This window comes from Nothobranchius furzeri, chromosome 9 (genome assembly GCF_043380555.1).
Source record: "Nothobranchius furzeri strain GRZ-AD chromosome 9, NfurGRZ-RIMD1, whole genome shotgun sequence".
Taxonomy (NCBI): Eukaryota; Metazoa; Chordata; class Actinopteri; order Cyprinodontiformes; family Nothobranchiidae; genus Nothobranchius; species Nothobranchius furzeri.
The window spans coordinates 20,253,331-20,273,719 of record NC_091749.1 but is presented as its reverse complement, the minus strand read 5'-3'; the positions used below and the strand labels follow the sequence as shown (position 1 = coordinate 20,273,719).

The 20,389-nt window shown below is 40.4% G+C and overlaps 1 protein-coding gene and 1 long non-coding RNA gene across 3 annotated transcripts in view; one reads left to right on the top strand and one right to left on the bottom strand.

Annotated features, from left to right (window-relative positions):
* spg21 (SPG21 abhydrolase domain containing, maspardin) overlaps positions 1-11,608 on the bottom strand; it is a 41,249-nt gene extending 29,641 nt beyond the window's left edge. Inside the window, exons 1-3 of one of the 2 annotated variants that reach the window (XM_015941679.3) lie at positions 11,268-11,608; positions 11,119-11,181; positions 4,253-4,414 (exon numbers count right to left, since the gene is read on the bottom strand). In XM_015941679.3, the coding sequence (XP_015797165.1) occupies positions 4,253-4,414; positions 11,119-11,181 (225 nt within the window). In that variant the 5' untranslated portion in view covers positions 11,268-11,608. The remainder of the gene's footprint in view (positions 1-4,252; positions 4,415-11,118; positions 11,182-11,267) is intronic. The other variant, XM_015941680.3, reaches the window with a different exon arrangement.
* Positions 11,609-12,200: 592 nt separating this feature from the next.
* Positions 12,201-14,203, top strand: LOC129156183 (uncharacterized). Its single transcript, XR_011521554.1, has 5 exons — positions 12,201-12,812; positions 12,955-13,134; positions 13,212-13,269; positions 13,344-13,412; positions 13,479-14,203. It is a non-coding gene; the product is annotated as an uncharacterized lncRNA (long non-coding RNA).
* The last annotated feature ends 6,186 nt before the right edge of the window (positions 14,204-20,389 follow it).

Here is a 20,389-nt window from a genome sequence, read left to right as displayed (position 1 = left end):
TGGAGGAGGCCACATCTGACTCTGCCTCTTTGCTCTCCCTCTCCTGTGTCTCCCTTCAAACGTTAGCCCGCATTTGTACACTAGCAATACTATAGTTAAAAACTGTCTTAAGATTTGGTCTCAAATGAGGTGTCATATTAAAACCCAAGGTATACCTTTGCACTCACCGTCTGACCAGAATCCGCTTATTCCTCCATCCCTGTTAGATAAAACTTTTGTGGTATGGAGGAGCCACGGGCTGATCCATGTGAAGGACTTTTTTGTGGATGGCGTTTTGGCCTCATTTACACAGCTGCCGCTTAAATACCACCTGCCAAATTCACATTTTTCCCGGTGTCTGCAGGCCAGGGACTTTATCAGAAAATATTTCATGGGTTGTCCCATTGTACCTGTGAACAGTATGCTAGATGATATGATGGGAGAGTAAACCCTCCCAGAAAGGAGCGATATCCAAACTTTATAATTTTCTTCTCTCCATGTTTACGACGTGATCCGATCACCTCCGTGTTGCTTGGTCCAAGGAACGTAACATGGAGATTAATAACAGCCAATGGGAATCAGCCCTAAGGCGTATTCACTCCTCCTCAATTTGTGCAAGGCACTGCATACTTCAATGTAAGGTAGTGCATAGGATTCACTGGTCCAGAAGCAGGTTGGCTCAAATATTTCCAGGTACAGACTCCAACTGTGTAAAATGCAATCAGGGTCCAGCTAATATTACCCATATGTTTTTAACTTGCCAAAATTCTGGGACTCTATTTTTAATTCACTCTCACTTATTGTGTCTTGGAGGGTTCCATGATCCCCACTGATGGCTTTATTTGGGGTGCTACCCGCTGGTCACTCCTTGCCATCTCACTTTGCCTTCCTTACATTATTGGCAAGGAGAGTTATCCTGAGGAGTTGAAAAGACCCTCACCCACCGACCCACTCCCGCTGGATTAAAGATGCCCTCTATTTTATGAAACTAGAGAAAATAAGGTTCATCCTGAGGGGCTTGGAAACTGACTTTGCCAAAATTTGGAGGCCGTTCCAAGACCATGTGACTTCTGTGAATTTCGACATGGACACTTAACCTCGGCCTTGTAGAGCTATCGCTGGCATAGCCACACATTGGTTGCCTATTTGTTACTGCAGCGCATAAGTGTTTTGTTTAATTTAATTTAATTTTTCTTTCTTTTCTCTTTCTTTCTTTTATTTTATTTTAGTGTGTATGTATGTGGATGTGATGTAACTGTGGAAAAAGTTATAAATAAATCATATACAAAAAAAAAAAAAAAAAAAAAAACGTCATTGACACAACCTGCCATCCCTCAAAAGCTCTCCATTCACAACAGGTTAAGACAAAACATTTTAAACATTTAAGAAGATTTAACAAAGTAAAACAATCCGTTTCCTCGTTCAACACCACGCCTCAGGCTGACAAAAACATGCTTTGCAAAAACTCACAAAATCTGAAAAAGTACTGAAAACCTACAGGACACATAATGTAATAATAAAATACATAATGGGTTCATTTATGAGTGTTTAATGTCTCTGAGCAGCTCTAGAGTCAAATATTTATGCCGCAGATCAAGGGTGTCAGAAATAACACCAACTGAAATGTTTAACTTAGTTTGTTGTTTTATTTGAACCCAGTGGTTCATTTCTGAAATGTTGGAGAATGAATCAAGTTCTGTTTGATGCAGAAAATAATAAAACATAACAAATTCTACACTTTCAATAATATTTAAGATGTGAGTTTTATTATTTCTAATAACACCAGCAGAAGGCTGTGGGCTGGATTAGGATTAAATTACCCAGCTGATGGATCTCCTTCACTAACCAGCTAACTACAAACCTTTCCACTAACCAGGGTATCTGCAGGTTTAAGGGAGCCAAATTTAAGACTTTTTAAGACCTTTTTTAAGGCCAATTTGACCAAATTTAAGCTTTTTTTAAAATTCAAGCTATAATTTCCAGCTATTGCCTGGAATCGGTCCTAACCACGTCGCGAACGTGGGATTAGCCATACAGTTACCATTAAACTTGCACCTCCCCATGGCGCAAGCTCCCACTAGCTTAATCAGCTAATGTGCTCATCTAAAAATATCCCCCTTTCACAACCAACTGAATGTGTACGGTTCCGCTTACGCCAACATCATACACAAAAAATGCTGAACACTAACTAGAAATTCACGAAAATGTCATAGAAATAAACTAATCTAGTTTATTCGGTCGTTGGTAATTTAAGACCTTTGGAAACTGCATTTAAGGATTATTTGTCATTTTTAGGATTTTCAAGGCCTTAAATTTGGAAAAGTAAATTTAAGACTTTTTAAGACTTTTTAAGGACTCCCGGATACCCTGACTAACCTGTCCTGTGTAACCCTCATGTCCATGATGTCTCTGGAGGAGCAGATAGGAAATAAGACCTCATGTAACCTAAAATGAACCAAAGCTTCCTCCCAGTTTCTCTTTCAGCTGAAATTAATATTAGTTTATCATCATGAAACAAAAGAATAAAGTGGAACAAGAACTTCTATCTTGTCTTTCGCTCTCCTTTTAACTTCTCCGTGTCCCCAAATAAAAGAGACAGACGATCACGCTGCAGCCACCGTCACTGACCCCTCCCCAAGACCGGATCTTCCGACATCACAACACTCAGTCTGACTGAGCTCTTCCAGGAGAAATTAAATTATGAAATCTTCTCTCTCTCTCTCTCTCTCTCTCCCTCTCTCTCACCCACTCAATTAACATAATTCACGGCACAAATCCGGTTTGGTCTCAGGTTACAACTCTAACGCTCAGCCCTGCAGAACCACATAAAGGTGGAACCATTTGGTAAATGTGGAGGACACTCACTCTGACAGATTTGGATGCTGCGCTGGTGCCGCCGTTAAAAAAACAAAACTACATTCCACTATAATCGATTATGGTGTACTCTTCTACGATGCAGAATCGTTTATGTCCGCATCCCGATGCATCGATTTTTTGATTATTTTCCTCAGCTCTAGTGTGTGAATGGGTGATTGTCTTGTAAAGCGCCTTGGGGGGTTCCAGGACTCTAGAGGGCGCTATACAAAATACAGGCCAATACCATTCTAGAATGTAAAAGAAGGATAAAGAATGCCAGGCAGACACAGTAGATGCGAAACTGAAAGTAATCGTAATCATAAGAACAGCATTACTAAAGGGGTAAAAACTTTACTTCTTAAATCAGTACAAATGTTTGTTTTTTATGAAGCAAAGAGCAAGTTGCCACATGAGGGTTGAAACGTAACCGAGGTTCACCTGATGGCCTGTTTCAGCAGTGTTGTTCTGATGACTCGGCCGAAAACCAAAAATGCACTTAATGGTCATTTTCGGCTGAAATTTTTCGGTGCATCTTTACCCAAAAATAGAGTTTTGTCTGCAATAGGAACCGGATCTCTGCCCAGTCTTCCTGAGTTTAATCGGCAGAAATGGTTGGATTTTACCTTCACAAGCTCTCAAAAAGAGAGTCAGAGTGTGAGCGTGATTTTGCCGACTGCTTGATAAATTCTGCCAGTACCGGAGTGGGTTTTCAAATGGGATTCCTTCTTAAAACCGGCACCATTCAAGCATTCAAACCACCCAATAGGCCAGTGCGGTGAGTACATCAAAATGCTACTAAGCACGAGCCGCTAGCTGAATGGTTCTAAAAGTTGTTCTGCGAGTGTCAGGGACGGACTGGGAATATTTTCATCTCAACCGCTCTTCACTCGTCCAAGCAGTGTGTGCATTAATGGCCCATTAACGGCTTTATCCAACAAAGAAATGGGCTAGGCAGCACTCTGCGTGGTTTAGCTGCCAACGCTACTCACTTCTTTGCCATGGCGCATCGTGCGTTACTGGGGATCTAGGGTTACATTGTGAAAAGGGTAGAACTGGAAGAGAGTTTTTGTGGAATACAGACGTTTTATTTCCATGTTTATAAAATGTTTTAAGAAAATAACATAATTCAGAACTACTGATGTCTCCATAGAGCTCATGGTAATATTTTAATCATCCTTGTTCTGTAAGATTTAAATAACACAATAAAGGTCCTTTAAATTGGTCTGTGCGCCCCAGGGCAGCTGTGGCTACAGCGTAGCTCATCACCATCAGTGTGTGAATGGATGAATGATACACTGTGGTGTAAAGCGCTTTGGAGTCCTCATACTCTGAAAGGTGCTATACAAGTGCGGGTCATGTATAATTTATTTGTCCGTCGGCACAAATGCCGGTAGCAACATGTGCAGCTGAAACTCACCGAGATTACCCTGTAGCCCCAGCCCGTCAGCGCCAGAACCTGCTGGAAGAACACCTCTGCTGTCCCACTGACTGGAGGGAGGAAGATGATGGGACACCTGATGCTCTTTGGGCCAGCATCATACAGAGACCACACCTTACTGTCGTCATCATCAACAATAATCTGAAGTAGACAGAAACCAAGAACAGCTCAAATCCTGAAGCCTCTTAAACAAGTTTCATTCCTAATTTGTCAAGTTCACAAAATGTGGAACGGGATGTAAGGTTAGAATCAGCGGCGAATCGGAACATATTTCAAGGCCCTGGCCGACAAACGGTCCACATGACTATTACTGTCAGGCTCGGAGAAAATTCGGGTTGTTTTTGTGTCAGTCGGTAATTCTGCAACAGTGACTCTAACGCAGCACTAATTGACAGACAGCATCACAGCGTGAAATCCAGCTTTACACCACAGCGTGACCCGATTCTGTTCAGGAGGTCGCATTTCAGGCTCTCTTCATATCATATGTTACTGACTTTGATAACGATCACACACTAGGAATATTATAAAGCGTCTATATAGGACAGTTTCTTTTGTATATTATCTGACTTTATAAACTCCAACAACAATGTGCTTCTATTTTTTTTTTCAGGCTAAATCTACCCAAGACGTATTTAGTTCATGGACAAAGCAGACTACAAGAAATCAGGAAATAATAATTTTTTTTAGGTTTGTCAGTGATGTAGATCATAAATCAAATCTGATAGATAATGGAGTTGACTCAGAAATTAATGGTTGCAGCAACACCCACCTGGACTGTGAATATTATATTGTAGAGGACTTCAAAGTGAGTATGTGTGGATTTTCATTCATACACTTTAACAGCAGAAGTCTCTACAACAATTTATCTAAAATCTCAGATTACCTAAATGAGTTCAAGGAGAAATTTACAGTAGTTGCAATTTCAGAAACCTGGATCAAAGATGGAAAAGACTTCTTGACTAAACTGGATGGCTATGAAATGTTTACTCAGAGCAGACAAAACAAAAGAGGGGGTGGGGTAGCACTTTTTGTTAGGACTGGTTTTGATTGTACGATACTAACAAATATGACCTTCATTGTTGAGAATTTGATGGAGTGTAAAAATTAAGTGTAAAAAATCCAGAAACATCATTATAAGTTGTATGTATCGTAGTCCTGGTTCTTCTATAGATCAGTTTAATGAACGTATTGAAACATTATTTGGGCAATGTAGGAACAAAATGACTTTAATTTGTGGTGATTTTAATATTGATTTGTTTAAATCAGATGATAATACTAAATTAGCTGAATTCATCAATTTAATGTTTAGATTAGGTTTCTTTCCGTTGATATTGAGACCAAGCAGGATAACAGCCGATAGTGTTACACTGATTGACAATATATTCATAAATCAATCTGACATCAAGACAAAGAATGGCCTTTTTTAACTGATATCACTGATCATTTACCGGTGTTTACTGTGGTGGAAATGATGAGAAGTGATGAAACATCTCTGGAAAATGTAAATTATACCACAACTAGGAAAAAAACTACTGTTACAATTGAAGCTCTGAAATATGAACTGTTTTGCTCTGATTGGACTGATGTTTATGTTGATGATGTTAATAATTCTTATAATGCATTTCTTGAAATATTTTTGGGAGCTTATGATAGACATTGTCCTCTAAAATATCATAAGCAAAACTTTAAAAAAAGGTCCCCACCCTGGATTGTTAGGGGATTGGAAAGGGCTTGCCAGAAAAAGAACTCACTGTATCTGGATCTTATAAAAAGTCCAACAAAGGAAAAAGAAAAAAGGTATAAGGAATATAAAAACAAATTAACTACAATAATAAGGCAGCAAAAAAATGAATATTATGATCAACTTTTCCTAAAACACAAAAATAATATTAAAGGTACATGGAATGTGTTAAATAAAATAATAAGAAATACAAAAGAAGCAGGTATAGATATTCACAATAAAAATGGAAAGAACATTGCAAATGAGTTTAATAAATATTTTGTGAATGTTGGCCATAATCTAGCTAAAAAGCTGCCAGAAGTTGACATTAACCATGAAATAAATAAAAATAATAATACAATGTTTTTGAGCAGTGTAAGCCAAAGTGATGTGATCTAAGCGGTACATAGTTTCAAAAGTAAAAAGTCCTTAGATTTTCATGGGATAGATATGTCTCTCATCAAGGAGGTTATCCATTGCATTGCTGAACATTTTACTTATATTTGTAATAAATCCTTTTCAAGTGGCACAGTCCCTGAACAAATGAAAATAGCCAGAGTTATTCCTATTTATAAAAGTGGCGATAAATTATTAGCTTGTAACTATAGACCCATCTCTTTACTGCCACAGTTTTCAAAGATACTTGAGAAACTTTTTGTAATTAGATTTGAAGCATTTACCAACAAGTTTGATCTTTTAAATGACCATCAGTATGGGTTTAGGAAGAATCGTTCAACCTCATTAGCAGTTATGGATTTAGTAGAGCAGATTGCAACAGCAGTGGATCAAAAACTTCATGTAGTGGCTGTCTCGATTGACTTGAGTAAGGCATTTGATACAATTGATCACACATACCTGCTCAAGAAATGTGAATACTATGGTCTTCGTGGTAAAACCATTCAATGGCTTGAAAGTTAATTAAGCAGTAGATTTCAATATGTAAATGTTAATGATATAGATTCACAGCTTGAAAGAGTAATATGTGGTGTACCGCAAGGCTCGGTGCTAGGACCGAAATTATTCAACCAATACCTGAACAACATCTTTTCTGTATCGTCTCGGTTAAAATTTATTATGTTTGCAGATGATACAAATTTCATTTGTATGGGAAAAGATATGAGTAAATTATTACAAGAGGTTGAAAACGAATTGGGTTCAATTAAAAAATGGTTTGATTACAACAAGCTATCACTAAATGAAAATAAAACCAAATTTATGATATTTTCAAGGAACAGGCACAATGACGGTGCTAATCTGTATTTAAATGGAGTCCCAATTGAACAAGTACATGAAACTAAATTCCTAGGTGTGATTATTGATAGTAAACTCAGTTGGAAACCACACATTGAATATATCAAACAGCAAGTGTCTAAATCTATTGCTATACTTTATAAAACTAGTGATGTACTAAATAAAAAAAGCCTTGTTTTTAATTTATAGCTCTTTAGTTATGCCTTATTTGTCTTACTGTGCAGAGGTTTGGGGAAATGCAGGTAAAACGTGTGTTGACACTGTATTTAAATTACAAAAAAAGGCGATTAGAATAGTTAATAAATTGGGATACCTCGAACCAACTCATAATCTGTTTAGTCAAACTAAAACGCTAAAATTAGGAGATATTATTAAAGTAAAAATCTTAGAGATTCTTCATAAAGTAGTTAATAATAATATCCCAAATTGCATAAAAGTTTATTTCAAACCAAGAGATGATCATTATAATCTCAGAGGTGTATTTATGTTTGAATGTGTAAAAGCCAGAACTAATGTGAAATCAAGATGTGTTTCCGTTGTTGGTGTAAAATTGTGGAATGAATAAGATGATGATTTGAAGAAATGTACTTCTTTACTAAAGTTTAAAGCAGGTGTAAAGTGTCACATATTTACAGGGTATGAAAAGTATGTATAGACATTAATGAATTTTCATTGTGGATATTTATATTGGGGAAAATAAAAGAAATGTATATTGGTTTTGTATCTTAGGTGGAAAATAGAGTAGGCTAAAATAAGCATTGCTTCTGCCTATTGCTTTTTTGGTTTAAATTCAAATTGTTAATATTGTTTTGTTTGAAAAGAAAAATTTTATGTTAATGCTATAAACCAAAATAAAGACCGAAAGAAAAGAAAGAAAAAAAAAGAAAATGAATATTATCATAATATACCGAATATGTATCAAACCGAGCTCTTCAAAACACTGAACCGAATATGAGTTTAGCGTACCGTTACACCCCATGCAGTAATATTACTACCAAGCTTGGTAGCATGAAAGCAGCATAGCTATGCCACCACGGCGCTTCCATAAGACACCCCGTGGTGGCAGTATTACACTGATGTGTTGGCACAGTGTGTCTTATGAAACGGTTAGTAACTTTGTTTCTCTCAGTAGGAGAAGAACAGACTACCCTCCAGTCGGCTGAGAGTGAATTCTGTTTCAGTAGAACCTTCCTTCCAACACGACGGAGACACGAGATTGTTTTGTGATTATTTAGTTTGGTTATGCAAATTCTACATGAGCCTCAGATCTTTTATTCTGTTGTGCTTCTGTCTGCTTGCCTGTCGAGCTGTCATGAGAACATCTACCGTATTTTCCGGACTAGAAGCCGCTACTGTTTCCCACGCTGTGAACCATGCGGCTTATAATGAGGTGCAGCTTTAATCAACCAGAGGAGGATGATTGGGATGATTTTTTTTTCACAGTAAAACATCGCTGCTTGTTTTCCCAACTTCACCCCGGGATGGTGACAGCAACAAGGACAGCGACACTGACATCGGCACAGAAAAGGTATGTGACGAAGCTCTTCTGAGGCTGTTCAACTCCGACACTGAAGAAGAGGACTTCAGTGGTTTCAGTGCACAGGAGGACGATGAATAAACGAATCAATAACTTTTCTGTTTGTTTGATACTGATCAGTTCAGTTACGTTCAGTTAAACTTACTGTTAGTGATTTCATCTATTTTATTCTGTTTACTTGTCCTTTAGTTGTTTTATATTTATTTTTATTGTGTACTGTGTTCCTTATCCTGTAAAGTGACCTTGGGTGACCTGAAAGGCACTTTTAAATAAAATGTATTATTATTATTATTAACTACGTTTTCAATTCAGTAGATATCGGCGGCTTTTAGCCCGGTGAGGCTTATATTGAGGTGCGCTATAGTCCAGAAATTACGGTAACCATGAAGGTATGCGCCTCCAAAAATAAAAAGGGGAAGGACGGCTAGTCAGGGTTATTTATAGACCATCGGTGGGGATGGGGTTGCAGCTGGTGTCAGAAGTATCTCTCTGATTAGTGCTTTATAAACCCTACTGTCCTCAAACCTATCAGCAACAATATTATGACTGTCTAATGAGGAGCAGGTGCTATAGCCTGTTGAGGCCTCCATCCAGCTGTCAGCATCAGAATGCAGGTTTTTCAACCAGACAACTGTAGATGTTATAATCAAACAGCAGGGCAACCAGGTCTTACCAAGTAATCCGATTTATTTTGGAAACGACAAGTTTTAATAGAGATGCACGTGAACCTGATCAGCCAAAGAAAAGGTGATTAATCCATCCAAGCTGCCTTAACACATTACTGCCTTGTTCTTGTTCTGACAGTTGTCTTTTCCTGGACAAGTCACCACTGAACACTGAGAACACGCAACAAAACATGGAGTACAAACGCTAGAATCGGCCATGTCGTATGCTGGTCCACACTGAAGTCCAGCTCCACCTGCTGGGACAGGGCGGTGCAGCGCGGATAGTCTCTGGTCATCTTCCACAGCTTTGAACCATGAAAGTGTAAACAAGCTGGTTGTCTTAAAGAACATATCAAAACTAGAGGGATCAGAGTGGGAGTACGGCACCAAGTCAAACATAAACTTCATCTGATGACAATCCTGGTTTTGATGGTGGGCGTACCCAGTGGAAGTAAAGACAGGAAAGTGCTGATAAAAGACCTTTAGGGTCACGCGTCCCAACTGTCCTCCAGGTTTACCGACAGTCCCGACTTAAACTGGAGAAGTGATCAGCCTGCTGTGTGACTGTGTTCAGGGGCAGACTGGCCCTCTGTGGATTCTAGAGAATCACAGACCACTCTCGACGCACGCTTTCAACACCTGCCCCCCCCCCCCCCCCCCTCAAAGCTCTTTCACGCTCCAGCACGCTAGGTGGCAGCACTGCACCTCTAAGTTGGATGCCAGCTACATTGGCTGCTGCCGCCAGGCAAGGAGAAGAAGAAGCTGAATTAGAGAGGAGGCAAAGGCAGTAGAAAAAACGATGCAAAACTCGGCTGCTAGTAAAAAAAAAAAAAAAAAAGCAAAGAAAAGGGTGAGGCTGAGAAAGCAAGAGAAAAATAATTGCGGGCATTACATGCTAAAGCCTCTAAATGTCACAAATTAACAGACATATTTAGCAGCAGGTTCACAGCAGTGAAGAAGGCAGGCCAAGCAGTAATGAGGGACAGAAAGACGCGCTGGTTCCACAGGCAGATCCCGGGGAAGTAAGCATGGAATATAAGAGGAGAAACATTTGCAAGGATTGATGTTAGAAATTCATGTTTAGGTTACAATTTAATTTTATGATAACAGCTAAATTTCAACACTTTAGCTGTAAAAGGCCACATGCACTGGGTAATAAGAAGCATGTTGTAGTTTTACGTAAAAAGGTTGGCAGTAGTGTTACAGTTAATGCTCACAAACTTTGAAAATCTTAAACACAGAAGTTACATTTGTAATGTTGCATTTTCATTTAGACGTGGTACTACTTGTGCAGTAAGATTAATAACCGCATAAATGATTAAGCTAATCAGTAATACAGCTTTTTATACAACATATAGTCAACATTAGCACCGTTGCTATAATTTGGATGGTTTGACCACATATTTTTGCTGCCGAATTTCCGCGCGCCGTTTACTTTGGGCCGGGCCTAGTCAGAGTCCAGGACTGTTTAGTCCCAGTCCGTCCCTAACTGTTAGGCATGTCATCATCCAGTCACTCATCACGTGAGGCCGAAACAGTAAATACATAATTGGTTGGTCACTATTCCGACTCGGGTTTTTAAACTTGAGTTGGTTTTCATCCAGAATCCGCTGTGGGCCCAGTTTTTCTTCTACAAATCAAACCCACACAGTAACGATCCGCCCATACTCACTCTCTTCAGAGGAACTGTGCTTCTGAACCAGTTGTAGTCAGGAGACACCTTTATCTCCTCCATCTGTGGACACGCAGAGAGACAAACGGTCACACCCAGCCCCGGAGACCGTGGTGTTGTTAGCTAACACAGCTAGCTCCGACACTTACCACAGAAATACACAGAGCACCTCTTCAGGCCGCTGCTGCTAGAGGAGGATTTGTCACCGTCTCCGGGAATGTTTATCCATTTCAGGGTAACATTTTCTTGAGCTGCTGCTTGGTCATATGACTCTTGTTTCTCACGCTTCCGCAAATTCCTCCGCTGCGCAGCCACCTCGCGCACCTACCTCGCGCACCTTCCTAGCTGCGGAACGGAAGAGACGCAGCCCCGACAAACCACGCCCCCGACAAATCACGCCCCCATGTGCCTGTTGAGCTCTCCCCCGAGCTCCCCTGGTGGTCAGAAAAGGGAAATATCTCAATAACGGCAGCCCTCCCAGCCAGAGAGCTTAAAGAGCAAGTAACATCTAAATTAACTTTTTTTTTGCTGATGAACTGTATAAATGAGTGTCTAATAGTGTTTTAAATGTGTGTATTCATTATTTTAACATTTTGGTGCATTTTCTTTAAAAATTAAAAATTCTGCCTAAATACTACAGTATAGCTCCACCTTCAGCTTAAAACATAGAATTTGACTCATTTTGAATAAATTTTAGCGAATGGCTAAAGAGTAAGATACTACGTAAACCAGTAGAGTACTACGTAGCAGCTCTGTGTCAAAGTTATAAAGCAACGAGCGTCTCGGCCACGCCTTGTGGCGAGTTGGGAGTTGGATTTGCAAGCGAGTGTAGGAGGCTAGCCGTAGTTCAGCATTAGCATATAGCATTAGCATATCCTAGTCTTTAGCATAGCTTTTAGTGTTATACATACTTATTTACATACTTGGCTGTTGGATATTGTAGTTTAGTTAGTGTTTGGCTGTTAGTGTAATTAGGAAAGTAGTTCGGGTTTAGTGCTCCATATCGTGTTAGCATGGTGAGATGGTGTAGTGTAGTATGGTTGCGGTAGCTCTGTGGGGTTGCACTCCTTTCCGCTGGACTCCCGCCTGGTGCTGTAGTTTACAACCAGCATTTTACCCGCGATTCTGCACGTCTCCGTTTGAAGAGGGAGGCTGTGCCCACCGTGGCTCTTCCGCGATTTAGGTGCAGCCCACCGACTCTGCTCCCCCACCACGGCGGGCTCCAGTCTGAGGTGAGTCAGCTAAATAAAGTTTTAACGTCTTCTAAAGACAATTCCCTACCTAAATGCAAAGTCCGAGAGACGTGGTTCACTTCCTTTAGCTAGTCAGTCGGTAATTCTGCAACAGTGTCTCTAACTAACGCAGCACTAGTTGACAGACAGCATTACAGTGTGAAATCCAGCTTGTGACCCGGTTCTGTGAGGAATTCTGTTCAGGAGGTCGCATTTCAGGCTCTCCACATCATATGTGACTGACTTTTACGTTATAACAACGATCACACACTAGGAATGTTAGAAAGCACCTTTATAGGACAGTTTCTTTTGTATTTTATCTGACTTTATAAACTCCCAACAACAATGTGCTTCTATTTTTTTTTTCAGGCTAAATCTACCCAAGACACTGGCTGTCAGACTGATTTAGCTGCAAGAATGCACTTGTCCAGGCTGATGTGAAGCTTTACCGGCGTAGCAAAGGTGAATTATTTTTAATAATCTTCTATGTAAACATTTTATTATTACCTTCTAGTTTTAATTTGTTTTACAGATTATTGTTACACATGATTTTATGCTCTTTTAAACATTTATAAATGTGCTGCTTCTTTGTTTTTGTACATAGCCAGCCAGAAGAGCTCACAGCCTCAGTGTGTCTTGTGACACGGGGACCTTGATGGAAATTCATCTTCCAGAAAGTCGCAGAGCAGCGTCTACACCCCCTGAAAAGACCACGATGTGAGGTGTCTGCTGTTGATTCCAGCTTCCACCTCAGTGACAGTGCAAGCTCAGTGAACTGTTCAAGGTAAAAAAATTTCAAAATTTCAAAATTTTTAAGATATTAATTAAATAAGTATGTGATTACATCATGACATCATGAAGGAGGCTACTGATTCTGGCCCTGTGACACTTGGTGGTGACGTGTGAGCTGATTCACCTGGTAAATAACTTTTACATTAAATATTTTGTTTTTGCTATCAAAAGTAAATTAACTAATAACCTGCATTATTGCAGGACACTCAGCAAAATATGGACTCTACACCATGAGGCAGGCACACGTTAATACTTATAAGAGCACATAAGGTGAGCAACACCACATATTATTGTACACTGTCCTGAATTTGTTTTCTTTCTGCATCTCATCATTAGCCTGGCTGATCACCTGATAACTCCTGTCATCTGGTTGTGACAGCATGAGGATGTCCTCACACACCTGTAACCTATCAGCTCATCTGGCAGAATAGAGAGAGAAGAGACAACACCACATCTCCTGTTCCTGGAAAGCCTTCAGCCATCCTTCGATGACTGAGAACCTCCTTCAGCTCGGTCTCCTGTCTGCCTACAATTATTATAATAAATATTGTGTTTGACAAGTTTTTTGTGCTGCCAAATATCTCATTTTGATTCCAGTTTTGATATTTTAATGGATATTTATAAATTACATTAATTGAATTATCACATTGTCGCATGTTTAACTAGCTCTATTGTGATGAATTAAACTAGCACCTCACTGTTAAAAGCTCGTTTTAATTTCAAGCATGTTTAAGTATTTATGGACATGAACAAAAATAGGAAATATATCAATTGAGATTTATTTAATTAATATAACAAATAAGGGGGCAAGAGTCATTGAAAGGCACATTCTTCTGGAAGCTCCTGATCCTGACCTCACCAGCAGAGGAGACCACCTGCAGACACCAGAGACCACCTGCAGACACCAGAGGACCTAGGACCGAGAGAGCAGCTGTTATTAGTAAATAAATAAAGAAATCAGGGCAGTTTTAGTGGGCTGAACACATTACAGAATAATTTTCTCATGGGATATTTTCATAACTTTATGCAGCAGACTGTAACTTGAGCCCAAGGCTCCTGGAGACCTGCTATCCAGCACGTTTCAGTGGTTTTCCTGCTTTAACAGGTTAGAATAGCTGTTAAGCAGCTCAGCTATTTGTTGCTGATTAAAGCCAGGTGTGTTGAAGCAGATAAACCTCTAACACATGCTGAATACTAGCTCTAGGGCCGTGGAGACAAACCCTGCAGCTAATCTGATGCTATGGCTAACGGCTACTTACGTTCAGAGATGGTTCTGTTGGGTCGGTTCCTGTAGTTTCAGGCAACTCACAAGCTCAAAACAATAAGGCTCAGGTCCGCTTGTCTCCTCCAAATAGACTTGGTCCCTTTCTTCTCGAGTGTCTGTGTAAGGAGGGGGAGAAACGTCCTCCACTTCTAATGACTGCTCAGAGTGAAGGGAGCTAGCATCGTCAAGTTAGCCGTCGTCGTCGTCACTGCCGCGGCTCCGCCCTCTCGGTCCTCCAGGTAACGTCTACTAATGTTGCAGTTTTTAAAATTGATACGTGGGTGGAGTAAGACTCTGAGGGGGGAGTGACAACTTCTTTAAACCTGGGTCGGATCCAGGGCGCAGCATCCCGCTGTCAGCTCCAGCAGGTGATGGCGGTGTGTTTTTAATTCCCAGCGGGGCAGGGGAGCTCATTCCTGGGTCGGATCCGGTCCGCAGCAGCCCGCCACAGGCTCCAGCAGAGGAGATTGGGGTTTGATTCATGTCATTAAACGCCTTCCAATGCGAACAATACAATTGAAAGAATACGTTTATACAGAAGTAGTAACAATGTAATTAAACAGACAGGACTCCAGGTTTAAATATGAATGTATGGAATTTTTTTCTTGCATACACACTTTTTTAGGGCGACGGTGGCACAGGAGTTAAGTGCTCGCCCCGTAATCGGAAGGTTGCCGGTTCGAGCCCCGCTCAGTCTGTCGCTGTCGTTGTGTCCTTGGGCAAGACATTTAACCCACGTTGCCTGCTGGTGGTGGTCGGAGGGACCGGTGGCGCCAGTGCTCGGCAGCCTCGCCTCTGTCAGTGCGCCCCAGGGCAGCTGTGGCTACATCGTAGCTCATCCCCACCAGTGTGTGAATGTGTGTGTGAATGGGTGAATGACTGATTGTGTTGTAAAGCGCCTTGGGGGGTTCCAGGACTCTAGAAGGCGCTATATCAAATACAGGCCATTTATGGCCATCCCCAGTGGGATTATAAAACACCGACACCACCAACAAATAATCAGTTGCTGGACAATAGGCACAACATACCTATGCTTATTTAAGTTAGCAGGTGAGTAATGTATGTGCAAGTGTTTATTTTAAATGCAATAAAATTAAATATCAGAAAAAGTAATTAGTGGTAATCGTTTTAATAACCCCTTAAGCCCACTAGCCTCCATTTATGTGGGAGCACGCCTCCTACAGCAACATTTAACTTTCAACTGTTTGTTATTACAGGCACTAACAATAGGTCTAAGTCAATTCGAGTGAGTAGTTAATATTTATGTTACTATTTATGATTTTGTTATTGCTTCTTTACAGTGAAAAGCTGCTGATGTGTAATTTTTAGGCATATGTACATGTGTATATATGCATTTCATACATTCTGTTAACAGGAATAATTGCTGGCCCTTTGACACAAAATGTATTGATTTAGAAATTACTAAAATATTTTGAATTAAGTATACAATTGACAAGACTAGTAAACTGATATTGACCATACACTAATCTTTAAAAAAATATGCTGTAAACACGAAAGCAGAAAAGTTTTGCAAAAAGAAAAAAAGTTCTGACAAATGAAATAACCAGCAACAGCTTTTATTGGCCTTACAAATACCTTCCAAAAAATATAATAAAACATGTCAACACAATACTACAACCTCTTCAAAAATTCAGATGAGTCCAGAGCTTTTCTGAGTTTCTCCGTGTATATGAGCAGTTTCTGTTTAGCCTCCTTGCTCTTGTTTTTTTCCATGGCATTAGGACATCAGCTGCCTCTCACTAATGAGACAAAGATAAATAGCGTTTAGTAAGAATGACATTCACACCTAGAGGCTGTCATAAACAATGTGTAAACAATATATATAGGCATTAGCACTGTTCTTGTGTTTGTAGAATACCTCCAGTCATACTGCAGCCCACTGCCGTACATTTCTGTGGCTTTGTCCGTCAACATTCACGGACAGCTGAAAGCACATGGATGGTTGCCTGAGTAGTGACGTGAACAAAAGGACATCTTTCATGTAGACATTAGTCTGTCATGTTGCAGGTAACAAGATATTAACCAGGAGTTATAGACTGACAACAGTAATGCTACAAAATATTTTCATGTGATACATAAACATTTTCAGAACGTACCTCTGGCAGAAGCACATCCATCATGAATGCCACTTGATTGTGACATCTGGTTGTCTGTGCTTCAACCAGGCTAGTCAAGAAGCCCATCACTCTGTCCAGCTGCTCATCCTCCTCAAAGAAAATGTCCACCCTGCCCTTTGATGTAGCCCAGGTGGATGACACTTTTCCTGCGATGATTGCCTGTAAATAGAGATATTTTTGGAGGATGCTCAAAGTAAATGTCCAAACACTAGGTTAGCAGAAAATGTTTCACTTGAATAATTCATGAGTCATGTTTTGACTGAAATTAGTCACAGTGTGCAAATTTAATTATACACTTAAAACTCACTTCCAGATGTAGCAGTAGGCCTTTATCCTGAGCGATAAATGATATAAGATCACTGCTGACTCTTCTTTGGTCTTCAGCTTGCCGAGCCCTTTCCTAAAATTAGATTAAAAAAACATTTAGAATCTTAACAGAATTATTCTGGTTAAGCAGATTAAATAAGATAAGTTGTTTCTTGGTCCTTTGCATGTCCTTACCACAAGCCTGTCGTACGACACGTCTTTACTCAGGATCCCAACATCTCTGGTTGTGGTGACCACTTTGTGTTGGTCCATGCCGTCATTGTCCTTAATCAAGACACACAAAAACATGACTTCATGCACAGCAGTTAAAATTAATTTTATTTTGTTGTCATGCAATAATCTTCACTCATATTCACCTGGTCTCTGGGTGGAAGGCTGTAAGGTGTCTTAACATACACATGGTCGTGTCCTGTGGACTCGGAGGAAAGCAAATAATTGTATCAGTTTGTTTTACAGTTATCCAAAGAGGATTGACATTTGCACTTATTATACCACCACCATTGAAAGTTGACAACATATCAAACTTTCTGCTTTTTAAAATCAACAAATCAACCAAAACACATTGGAAAAGCTAAATACAACAACTGATAATTGTGGGACTACTGCCGTGTCAGAATCATTCCATCCCTGAAAGTGGTGACCTATTTTCAAACAGGCAGGAGTAAGGTCTTCACTGACCATGGTGCTGCTTTCATGTTTTCTTTTTCTTTTTATCCTGAATACGAAACGTTACCGTCAGGCTAATATTTACTGGATGCTATACACGCAACTACTTGTCAAAAAAACTGTAATACATGTAAATGTTGACATGTAAAAATATATCTGAATGGATTTTAAGGGAATTTTCTGTTACATGTTTTAACACATTTTACACGTCTGAGGGCGAAAATTTTTGGCCCACCACATTGCCGTCGTGAGTTTGCTGCTTATTAGATGAGGAGTCATAAACGGTCAAATAAATAGCCTATTGTTACGTTTATTTTGGCCAAAAGGCTTGCATGTAGCCCATTAAAAATTATATTAAAAATATTTTGCATCCATGACGTCTTCCCCCACTGCCAATAATGCTTAATTAGGCCCGAGCAGCGAAGCGCTGCGAAGGCCTATTGTATCTGCTCTGTTTATTAGGCCCGAGCAGTGAAGCTGCGAAGGCCTATTGTATCTGCTCCGTTTATTAGGCCCGAGCAGTGAAGCTGCGAAGGCCTATTGTATCTGCTTCGTTTCTTATTATTTCTTTCTTTCTTTTTCTTCCGCGTCTTTGGATGGCCTTTAGGGGGTCTTAGCATATCCAAAAACTCACCAAACTTTGGCCCAATATAGAAAGTGCGTGAAATTTACATATTTCACTGGCAACGTGAAAGTTGGTAAAAAAATGTTTCAACAGCGCCCCCTGGAAAATTAAAAATACCCCTCCGCTTTGACCTTTTTTCATAGTAGAGTGATGAAATTTGGTACACTTGTAGAAGTCAACAATATGCACAGAAAAGCCTCTTGCACCCATGGTCAATATCAAACAGGAAGTCGGCCATTTTGGACTAAAGTGGCGATTTTGACCCCGTTTTGGCCATTTCTAGGGTCTATATTTGGTTAAACAGTTTGGTCATTTTTCGCACGATCGTCTCAAAAACAGTGTGCAATCGAACAGAACCGATGGACGATTCAAATGAGAAAATAAAATTGACTTTTCGTAAATACTGAAGGGGCGGGGCCAGGCCTCAAAGTTCGAGCACTCGCCAAAAAAATTCAAATCGCTATAATGTCATAAATGAAAGAATCACAGTTAAAGAAATGTTCTAAGGACAATCGTCATCGCCCTCCGAAGACAAATGAATGGTCGATTGATGATGTCACATAAGCCCCGCCCCCTCAGGACTTAAAAGGTCAAGTTTTACTGGGAAATTTTCCAAAATTCGCCCTTTCCAATAATCACCCCAAATTTGTAGCGGGTAACTGAAGACAAGTTGGGGTTGCTTGGCGTCACTTTATGGGTGTTTTCTGTAGAAGGCGGGGCTGTGGCGGCGTGGCGAAGTCAGGTGTACCGCTTAGGCCTTACGTTTGCCTCCCATTTCGTCATTTCTAAAGATATCGCCACGAAACTTCTTGTGAGTGATCCTAGTCTGGCCCCCCAAAAAATCTGATGTGGAATTCCGGTGGGCGTGGTCTATTTTCTGAAATAGCGCCCCCTAGGACCATTAAAACTGACAGCCCCAAGCCATGCTTTGACTGAGGATTACGAAATTTGGTATACTAATGTGGTGTCTCAGGACCTACAAAAAAGTCTCTTGGAGACAAGTGCAAAGTCGCACAGGAAGTCGGCCATTTTGGTCCAAGTGCGCGATTTAGTGGTTTTCGCACACGTTGTTTGGAGAGTGATGCTCCGTTGCCCTTTTCACCAATCGCCTTCAAACTTCTGCTATATACTCTTAAGACATAGAGGAAAAAATTCAACCGTCGGATTTTAAATAAGTATAAAGGTGTGGGCGTGGCTAAGCCTCAAACTTTGACTTGTCGCCACGCCACTCTTTTTTTCACAGCTCCCTATTGGGCTCTTTTTAACCAATCACCAGCAATCACTGGCTAATAGCAGCAGACAAGTTGAGGTCACTTGGTCTATAGTACTGGCAGGTTTCGAATAAAGGCGGGGCTTTGGGAGCATGGCGAAATTCGCCATCACGCCATGGAAATATGTTTGTCTCTCATTTCTTCAATTATTGTGACATCGCCACACAATTTCTGATGAGTGATCTTACTCTGACCCCTAATAGAATTGGACAGCTGAAGTTTGTGGGCGTGGCCTATTTTCTGAAATAGCGCCCCCTAGGACCATTAAAACTGTCAGCCCCAAGCCATGCTTTGACTGAGGATAACGAAATTTGGCACACTAATGTAGTGTCTCAGGACCTACAAAAAAGTCTCTTGGACCCAAGCGCAATGTCGCACAGGAGGTCGGCCATTTTGGTCCAAGTACTCGATTTAGTGGTTTTCGCACACGTTATTAGGAGAATGATGTCTCGTCGCCCTTTCCACCGATCACCTTCAAACTCCTGCTATATATTCTTAAGACATAGAGGAAAAAATTCAACCGTCGGATTTTAAATAAGTATAAAGGTGTGGGCGTGGCTAAGCCTCAAACTTTGACCTTTCGCCATTACATTACTTGACTTAACAACTCCCATGTGCATGATCAGATCTATATCAAACTGTGTCTGTGTGATCATTGACCACATCTCAAGACAATAACAATGTGGACAGCTGACATCACCTAAGCCCCGCCCCCTGACTACAGGAAGTCTATTTTTTATGGTGAAATGCCCATATTTGTCCCCTCTAATTTAGTCAACATGACACTAAGGTCATGCACTGTCTTCATGATGTTTTAATGACCATTCAGATCTGCTAGCTTTTCAGAAAGGGAGGGGCTTTGATGCCATGGCGAATTCTGGCGTGTCACTGTGACCTTACGTTTGACTGTAACTTCCACAAACAGCCTCCGATTTAGCCGAGACTGAACATCACAT